Here is a 9,232-nt window from a genome sequence, read left to right as displayed (position 1 = left end):
TGGGCAAGCTGAAGAAGAGGGCCTCTTTGAATGGGCCTTCTGATTGTGGTCCCTCTACTTGTACTCTTTCAAAAAGAACTCCCCCTAAGAAGAAGAGCCCTGACTCTGAATTAGACTCGTCTGTGCAGATTTTTGCTTCTAGCAGTGAAGTAGACATTGCTTTTGTCAAGGACAAGCCTTGCACAAGAGTTGGTCGTCTCAAAATTCCTCCTAATGTTCCTTTTGTGCCTATTGGTGGGATATCTTTTCATAGCAAGGACAATGTTCTGAAATGGAAGTATGTGATGCAGCGGCGTATTACTGATGAGAAGGTTTTTTCTGACCAAACCAAGTCCTGTTTGGAAATTTTGTACCTTCTTCAAAGTGTTGGACTTCTCAAGACTATTGTGGACTTTGGTCCTTTTTAATTAGTTAATGAGGGAGTTCATCACCAATCTTCCAAATTCAACAATCTCAGTTCTCATGATTATCAGAAGGTTCATATTAGAGAAACTTGTTTCACCATTTCTTCTGCTGTTATTAATGCTTATCTAGAGTATGTTGATTCTTTTCCTCTTGGTGAGCCTCATCCCTCTACTAAGGATCTTGTTGTTGAGCTTACAGGTATTAAATGGTCTAAGTGCCCTTCATCTAGTCAATTGTCTACCTCCACATTCAATTTGAAGTATGCTATTTTGTTTCAAATTGGCATTGCTAATTATTGTCCTTTTGACTCATAGGTCCAGTCTTTTTCCTTCTCTGGTCAGTCTTCTGTATCAGATTGGAACTTTCTTTGCTTTTGATTTTGGGATGTTTGCATATAATTAACTACTTCGACATGTTGACTCATTTGAGATCAAGCTGCCTATGCGTTTACCGCGCTTATTCTCTGATATCTTGTTGTCTTAGTGCTCTACTATTCTTAGTCCGAATGATGCTCCTAGCCCTGCTCCCAAGTTTCTTAATCTGATTTACAAGATTTTTCAAGGTTCCCATATCCTTAACATTGTGTGTAACATCTGTGCTTCCAAAAGTTCTGACATTCCTCTCTTTGAGGATTTACAGGTTCTGAAAGGTGGTTTAATGATTCCTTCTGAGCTTGGGACTTGCATCTTTCATATTTTGGCTTCTGAGTTTCATACCTTGAGCATTGTTATATGTGATTTGATTGATCGCGAGGCTGAAATTGATGCTTGGCCCATTTTTTAAGTGTGTCGCTTCCGCAATATGATGATGCTTCATCTTCTCAGCCCCCGCCATTTGATTGATTTTCTTCTTGGCAAAAGTAGAAGATGATTGGAATATAAGTTGTTCTGGTTTTGGGTTGTTCTGGATTTGGGCTGTTCTTATTCTCTCGTCTTTTTGGTTGTTGATACAGTTTGGGTATATATAAACTTTTAAAAAATGAGAATTTTAAAATTAAAAAAAAAAAAAAAAAACAAAGACGTAAAGTCTCCAAACACATGGTTTACACCAAAATTAGCATACCTCTACTTGCATGAGACATACTATCGATCTCGATGTTCGGATTTCTATACTCAATTATTGCCAAAATAAATAAATAATAAAAAATAAAAAATAAATGAATCGAGGTTTACTCGTCCCAAAATTTTAACAAAATGTTTGGACCTAAAAGTTAAATGGTAATTCAGCAATTTGGGTTGTACATATACTCCAATATTTTATCGTCTTGAGAGCTTGTCGATAGCCTAAATTATGTCCCGCTAATTTCTCCATCTTGTTGGTACCCAATCAAACAGCCCACCCCTATAAATTCACAAAATGAATTCAACGAAAGCTTTAACCTCCATTGTTGCAGTCCAAAAGGTGATTTTTTTTTGGATTCCCAGTATCAACTTCTTTGCTGGCTTCCTAAAAAACGTAACATATTAGAATAATTTAGTGTGTTTTGTGATGGATAGTTGAATGAAGAACTGTTGGTGGTGGTAGGAGGTGGAGCAGCAGGTGTTTATGGAGCTATTAGAGCTAAAACCCTCGCCCCCAATCTCAATGTCATTGTTATTGAAAAAGGAAGGCCCCTTTCCAAGGTTATGCACTATCCCCATTTTCGACTTCACGTTGTTACAGATTTTTTTTTTAATCCTTTATTTTGATAATGGGCAGGTCAAAATTTCTGGAGGAGGCCGATGCAATGTGACGAATGGGCATTGTACCGATGCAAAGGTGAGGGGTTTTCATCAATTAGTTTTTACTTTATCTTTGGATTGATAATCAAGAACATGGAATGCATATTATCTGTTTGATAATTATACTTCTTATAGAGTTTGGCAGAGCATTACCCTAGAGGCTATAAAGAATTTAGGGGCCCTTTCTTCAATGTTCACGGTCCAATGGATACAATGTCTTGGTTTTCCAATCATGGAGTTGAACTGAAGGTTGTTTCAAAGCTGTTGATCTCCTGCTTCCTTATTGCCATATGTGAATAATTTGTGTTTAAATTTGGAATAGATTGAGGAAGATGGAAGGGTTTTTCCTGTCAGTAATTGTTCTGCTTCCATAGTTGATTGTCTGATGTCTGAATCAAAACGCACTGGAGGTTTGTTAATCTAGTGCTCTGTTCTCAGCGTAGTGTATTTGGTGGTTCAATTAATTTTCGCTATCCTTTTCTGAAAACTCTAGCGTAGCCAAGTAGTTTATGCTGAGTTTTGAGTTATTTGATCAGTTTCCTTGCAGACTGGAAAGGTTGTTACGAGTGCGTCGGTTAGTAGTGGCGGGAAGTTCGCTTTGAAGATTCAAAAGCTTATGAATTGTGTTGAACATATTGAAGCAAACTATTTACTGATTGCTAGTGGGAGTAGTCGGCAGGTTGCAATTGCTGTCTGATTTTTGTACTTGATTGTGTTACCATTGGCTTGATCCCTTAAACTTGTTACTTTTATCAAGGGCTTTAGTCTTGCTGCTCAGTTTGGACATTCACTTATAGACCCAGTGCCTAGCCTATTTACTTTCAAGATTGAAGATCCTCAATTGGCAGAGTTGTCTGGGGTAAGCTTCAATCTCTTTCTATCACCATATTGATCAGTTCAGTTTCTTTTTGTACCACTCAGGATATCTTTGAAATGACTTTCTAAGGCCCCATTTGGTTTTTGGTTTTTTGTTTTTGAAAAATAAGTCTAAAGACACTACTTCCAGTTTCAAATTTCTTCATTTAATCTACTTTTTACTAATGGTTTAAAAAATCAAACTAAATTTTGAAAACCAAAAAATCGTAGTTTTTAATTTATTTTATTATTTTTTTTTTTGGAATTTGGCTAAGAATTTAACCATTGTACTTAAAAATGATGCAAATCATTGTAAGAAATGAGGAGAAACTAGGCTTAATTTTCAAAAACCAAAAAGAAAAAACGAAATGGTTACTAAACAGGGCCTTGGTTTTTGGTTTTTTGTTTTTGAAAATTGAGCCTATAGACACTACTTCCACCTCCAAATTTCTTCCTTTGTTATCTACTGTTTACCAATGGTTTAAAAAACCAAGCCAAATTTTGAAAACTAAAAAAGTAGCTTTTAAGAAATTGTTTTTGCTTTTGGAATTTGGCTAAGAATTCAATCATTATACTTAAGAAAAATGCTAATCATTGTAAAACATGGGGGAAAATAGGCTTAATTTTCAAAAACCAAAAACAAAAATTGAAATGGTTACCAAACAAGGCTTAAGTGTTTAAAATATATTTTTAAGTAAAAACACTTGTTAAGAACTTAAAAAGTCGGTCCAAATGTGGCCATGTTGACATCTTAAGAGGTTTATAGGGGCCTTTTCATCGTGCGTTCATGCAGTTGGGCAATGGCCATGTGTGGGCGCATGGTGTCACGGTCATACTTGTCCAGGGCATGTTGCCCATGGCCGCATGCCCATCTCAACCCCTTTTTATCATGCTTTCACCTTATGTATTTCATTATGCAAGTTAGTTTACTTTTCATGCACTTATTGTTGTAAGTGACTCCTCGTCATTTTCATATGCAATGGTGACAGTCACAAAAATGCTTATAATATATTATATGGGGTAAGACTAATCATCATACTTTCATACCCGGAGTTGTAAGCTATTAAGCCAATGTTGTCCCTTATTGCTTTCTAGCCTGCGACAATTATATTCTCAAACATGCTTTCAAACATTTGCGAACATTTGCGAAAACCTCTTTCTTTAGAGCGTATAAACTCCTTGGTCATGTGATTGAGTGTGGTCGAATTGACATGGAAGAGAGTAAATTAACGCGATACGAGATTGGAACGTGTAGACTTCCGTGACAGAATTGCGTTCCTTCGTTGGATTAGCCAATTAATATAGGCGGTTACTTGAAGGATTCTTAAAATGGGCAAGATCCTTAACTAAGTTGTTGAAGAAAGACCATCATTAGGGTTGGACCTAGAGTGTCAACCCGCCTTTAAGGGCTTGAAGAATGACATGATGGAGGGTTGGACCCAGACCTTTTCTCGGGATTGCCGACGTAACAAAGCCTTTCGAAGTCAGTACACTATTTGAGAGTTTGGAGACGATATCTTTGGGGAGCCAAGTTTGTAGTCAAAATAGACAACAACTCGATATGTCACTTTTTCAACAACCTAAACTATCATTAAAACAAGCTTGATGGTAAGAGTGTTTGGCTGAATTTGATTTTCAGTTCGAACGTAGGCCTGGTAAGGCTAACCAAGCGGCAGGCGTCGTCAATCGGAAGTGCGAACATGTGGCCCTATGCATGTTCACTCATCTGAAAACTAGCAACTTAAGTGGAACCATGCAAGAGATCATTAAGGCACACGTAATGAATGACACATCAACCTCAAGCCATAGTGCAATTAACCAAAGAAGGTAAGACTCATCAGTTTTGGGTAGCATACGACCTACTCCTCACCAAAGGCAATCGCCTATATGTTCCCCAATCTAGGAACTTGCAGAGACTGCTAATGACATGCTGTGGGCTGGACATCATGGTTGGTAAAGAACCCATGTGTTGTTGAAACAAGGCTACTTTTGTGGGATTTTGTTCCGTTTTCAAATCAGGTGTTCGAGGGTGTTGTTGTAGATAACTCTATGAAGATCCTTGTTTTCAGCTTAGAAGCTCTTCGTTGGTTTTGTTATCGGTCACTCTATGAGGATCTTTCTTTCCAACACAGAAGTTTGTTTCAGTTCTTCGTGGGTTTTTGTTTCCAGCCTACTTTGTGTTTTCGTTCTTCTTGGGTTTATGTTTCCATCCCAAATCTACTGATTTGTTTCGGAAGTTATCTTTACAAACTCAAGTCGTTCGTCAATCTACCACATTGAGTTTGAGGAAGGGTGTTAAAGGAAATTAGGGTTTATTTCTAATTATTATTTTCCTTTTTGGGTACCATTTATATATTTTTCTTTAGTGTTTTCTTGATGTCTATTTATTTTGGTTATGAACTCTGATTTATTCAATATTATACGAAATTAACAATCTTGTCTGCCATCAAGACATAGTTGAAAGAGTGAAATTAATGGGTCTGTTGGAACCCTTACCTGTGCCTTTAAGACCATGGGAAAGTGTATCCCTCGACTTCATCATGCACCTACCTAAAGTTAGAGAGTTTGAATCGATAGTTGTAATCATTGACAAGTTTCCAAAATACGTTACATTCATTCCAACTCCAAACATCTGTTCTGCAAAGATAACAACCCAATTATTCTTCAAGCATATTGTGAAACTATGGGGTGTTCTCGTGAGCATCATTAGTGATCGTGATAGGAGATTCACTAGAACATTTTGGACTGAGTTATTCTGAATGCTTGGTTTGATTATTACCCACAAACTAATGCACAAACTAAACCCTTTAACAACATGCTTAAGGAATATCTACGTCACTTTATCGATGCAAGTAGAAAAATTGGGACCAAGTGTTAGACGTTGCTCAATTCAACTTTAACACTAAGAAACTTTGTCCACAGGGAAGATGCCCTTCAAGATTATATGTGGTAGACAACCACTCATGCCGCACATCATAGACCACCATTATGCTGGCAAAAGTCCTCAAGCACACAACTTAACCAAAGAGTGGAGACAGTCTAAAGTAGCTCGTGCATATGTAGAGAAAGCGTTGAAATGCATGAAGAAGTGGGCAGATATGAAGCGCAGTCCACTTTAATTCCAATCAAGGGATAAGGTTCTGATTAAGTTGCACTCAGAATAGTTGAAGTGACCGAGAAGGTCGGGAAAACCTCATAACGGGTCAATTACCTTTGTGGATGAAGATTTATCCCATCAACCACATAAGTTGAAGCCCTACCATCCTGATCCTGATGATGAACAACATAATGTTTTGACATGTTCACCTGTCACGATGAAGAACACGACAAAGAAAGAAGTTGAAGAGATACTTGTAGAAAGAACATGCCGTGTTGGAAGACCAAGACGAGACCTGAAAGAATTCTTGGTGAAGTGGAAAGACTTCTCAGATGAAGAAATTTGTTGGGAGCGCACTGAAGACCTCAAGACTGCTGCTCTACAAATTGCTAAGTTCGAGCAGAGTCGGTTGACGAGTACGTCGACCAATCAAGTGGGGAAGAATGTCACAGTCATGCTTGTTCAGGGTATATTGCTCGTGGCTGTGTGCCCATCTCAACCCCTTTTTATCATGTTTTCGCCTCATGTATTTCATTATGTAAGTTTACTTTTATGTACTTTTTGTTGTAAGTGACTTCTTGACATTTTTATATGCAAGGGTGCTAGTCACGAAAATGCTTATAATATACTATATGGGGTAAGACTAGTCATTATACTTTCATATCCAGAGTTGTAAGTTATTAAGCTGTTGTCGTCCTTTATTGCTTTCTAGCCTACAACAATCATTTTCTCAAACATGCTTTCAAAGTATGCGAAAACCTTTTTCTCTAACCTCATTTTCTCCGAAATGGGGGTGGAGGCTGCAAAATACATCCGTTGTGCCACAGCAATCTGAATTTGAATTGTCTAGGGAGAAAACAAGTGTTGCACAATCACTCTGTGAACTTTGTAGAAGTGTGATTGTGATTCGTGGCTGCCCATTCTTAACCTCTTGTTTGATGTCTTCTAGTAGGTTGAGTCCTGGGGCCTTTATGATCACATCAAAGGACTTTTGAGATCATCTTGCAATGAGAACTATATGATAGCTGCCATTCTTCCCTCTATTTTTGTATGAATATTATTAGAAAACTAGTAACATCATCGTCTGCTCATCTCTTAATTATATGCCAATTTCAGGTTTCATTTCCTAAGGTCAGAGCAAAACTTAAGTTAGAAAACATACAACGGCATCATCCACAATATACACAGGCAAGTTCTGTTTTCTTTATTCCACCTAGGAAAGTTCCTCTTCATGCAGAGTATTAACGCACAAATTCAACGATGCATCAAAATTGTTCATATTTAGGTTGGGCCAATGCTTGTCACACATTGGGGACTTAGTGGACCGGTAATTCTTCGTTTATCGGCTTGGGGAGCTCGTGACCTATTCACTTCAGATTATAAAGGTTTCATATTCCCTACTTGAAGTTATAGTGCTAAATTTTCTCAGCTAATAATGTTTTAATGTAGGACTGCTCATTGTGGATTTTACACCTGATTTGCATTTGGAAGATGTCAAAACAATTCTTAGCCGCCACAAATCTCAGTTTATGGTATTCGTGGATCATATACCCTTCATGCAAATTCCTAGTTTCTTCCGTTTCTGTAATATTTAATTTTTGGTTTTTCATCGAGACATCATTTTCTATTAGTATCTTATAAGTTGAATTAATAATCACAAAAATTTTTAAAATGTACACTTTGAGGTGTTGAAGAAACTGCTCATTTTGATGACCCTCCTCTCTCTCATGTATTGTATTACTTGACAATTCCTCTGTGCTCTCAACACATTTGCAGAAACAAAAAGTGCACAGTTCATGTCCATCAGATTTTGGCCTTGTGAAAAGATTTTGGAAATATTTATTGGATCGAGAGGTTTCGACACTATTTCCCATTATAAAATCATCACGCTATAGTTCTATAGTAGTTCCCCTCACCAATTACTTTTCGTTTTTTCATGTCCAGGAAATAAATGATGAGATTTTGTGGGCTTCCATCTCAAACAAATCATTGGCTTCCATTTCTTCTCTGTTGAAGCAATGCATATTTAAGATCTTGGGGAAGGTACACATGGTAGCTTTTCCATGTTTTAAAATAAGACATAGCTTCCTTTTCTTATTGTATTAGCTTTCCCTTCATGAAGGGTCAATTTAAGGATGAATTTGTCACTGCTGGAGGCGTTCCGCTGTCAGAGGTTCTCTTCTCTCTCTCTCTCAAAAGGATAATAAGAAAAGAAAACACATATAGGCAACTGTTTTTATTCTTTTTTGTTTTTTTTGGCTCTCCTGTCTAGATCTCACTTAAAACAATGGAGAGCAAAATTCAATCTCGCCTATTCTTTGCCGGGGAGGTAATTTTTACGATACCTTAGAGTTATTGATACATCAAAAACATAGCAGATACTTCATTGAGATTCTATCATGTTGCATTGTAGGTGTTGAACGTCGATGGTGTAACAGGTGGTTTCAACTTTCAGGTAAAATGCAATGTAGAACCAAGAAGAATAAAACTTGTTTATAAGATACATCGTTGTTTGTGTGTTCCACCATTTTTCTTCTTTTGCAGAATGCTTGGTCCGGTGGCTACATTGCTGGAACTAGCATTGGTAAACTTGCAAATGGTGAGTTTCTAGGGAGGGATATAAGCAATTTGGCTTAAGCATTTTTTACCTGAAAACTTGTTTAACATTCTATGTGGAGATTGGACTGGCCCTTTGTAACTTTGTTGACAACTTCATTATTAAAAAGGAAAAAAAAAAAAAAAACTTGTATATCCTTATTGCTAAACAAACTCATCCTTCGCTCCTTTTAGACAGTAGATTCTTGGAAAATTAATAGAAAAAATTTGATCTTTCCTTTTGCCAACATGACTCGATAATAGTTGACATGTACTCTTTCTCTTGAGGTTAGAGGTTCAAATTCTTGTACCACCACATTTGTTATAGTAAACAAAAATTTTGACAGTTTCTGTGTATGTCTCTTGTTGATTGATTGGATATTCCTGTAATATAATCCTTTGGTTCTTTGATTGTGTAAAGCATACTATGATGAACTCATGATTTATGTGTTATGCATTTTATCGTACAAGATTCATGCCTAATTACATGATTGTGTGATGTGAAAGTAAGTTATGATAAGATAAAACTGGGTTCTAGTTTTGATTACAATTATCTAAA

The 9,232-nt window shown here is 37.0% G+C and overlaps 1 protein-coding gene across 7 annotated transcripts; it reads left to right on the top strand.

The window, feature by feature from the left end:
- Positions 1 to 1,592: 1,592 nt before the first annotated feature.
- LOC120079324 (FAD/NAD(P)-binding oxidoreductase family protein) lies at positions 1,593 to 9,028 on the top strand. Of its 7 annotated transcripts, none has more exons than XM_090314447.1 (16): positions 1,593 to 1,806; positions 1,883 to 2,027; positions 2,104 to 2,163; positions 2,262 to 2,375; positions 2,449 to 2,536; positions 2,663 to 2,805; positions 2,884 to 2,985; positions 7,195 to 7,266; positions 7,364 to 7,463; positions 7,528 to 7,610; positions 7,855 to 7,932; positions 8,023 to 8,121; positions 8,201 to 8,251; positions 8,351 to 8,407; positions 8,492 to 8,533; positions 8,623 to 9,028. In XM_090314447.1, exons 4-16 carry the CDS (start codon positions 2,331 to 2,333, stop codon positions 8,713 to 8,715), a joined length of 1,053 nt encoding a protein of 350 aa, XP_090170573.1. In that variant the 5' UTR covers positions 1,593 to 1,806; positions 1,883 to 2,027; positions 2,104 to 2,163; positions 2,262 to 2,330; the 3' UTR covers positions 8,716 to 9,028. The 7 variants fall into 7 exon arrangements, with proteins under 7 accessions (XP_090170573.1, XP_038889404.1, XP_090170571.1 ...); XM_039033476.2 differs by having other exon boundaries at positions 1,621 to 1,806; positions 1,902 to 2,027; XM_039033481.2 differs by having other exon boundaries at positions 1,680 to 1,806; positions 1,902 to 2,027; positions 2,272 to 2,375.
- Positions 9,029 to 9,232: the final 204 nt, after the last annotated feature.

The sequence above is a fragment of the Benincasa hispida genome, chromosome 6 (assembly GCF_027475165.1).
Source record: "Benincasa hispida cultivar pf3 chromosome 6, pf3_genome.v1.1, whole genome shotgun sequence".
Lineage (NCBI taxonomy): Eukaryota > Viridiplantae > Streptophyta > Magnoliopsida > Cucurbitales > Cucurbitaceae > Benincasa > Benincasa hispida.
This window is presented reverse-complemented; position numbering and strand designations above follow the sequence as displayed.

Excerpts from the sequence above, each read along its gene's own strand:
- LOC120079324 (XM_039033476.2), top strand. The coding sequence starts at position 1,762 with ATGAATTCAACGAAAGCTTTAACCTCCATTGTTGCAGTCCAAAAG. Across the intron at positions 2,028-2,103 it reads AAGGAAGGCCCCTTTCCAAG|GTCAAAATTTCTGGAGGAGG; the intron begins GTTATGCACTAT and ends GATAATGGGCAG. Across the intron at positions 8,122-8,200 it reads TATTTAAGATCTTGGGGAAG|GGTCAATTTAAGGATGAATT; the intron begins GTACACATGGTA and ends CCCTTCATGAAG.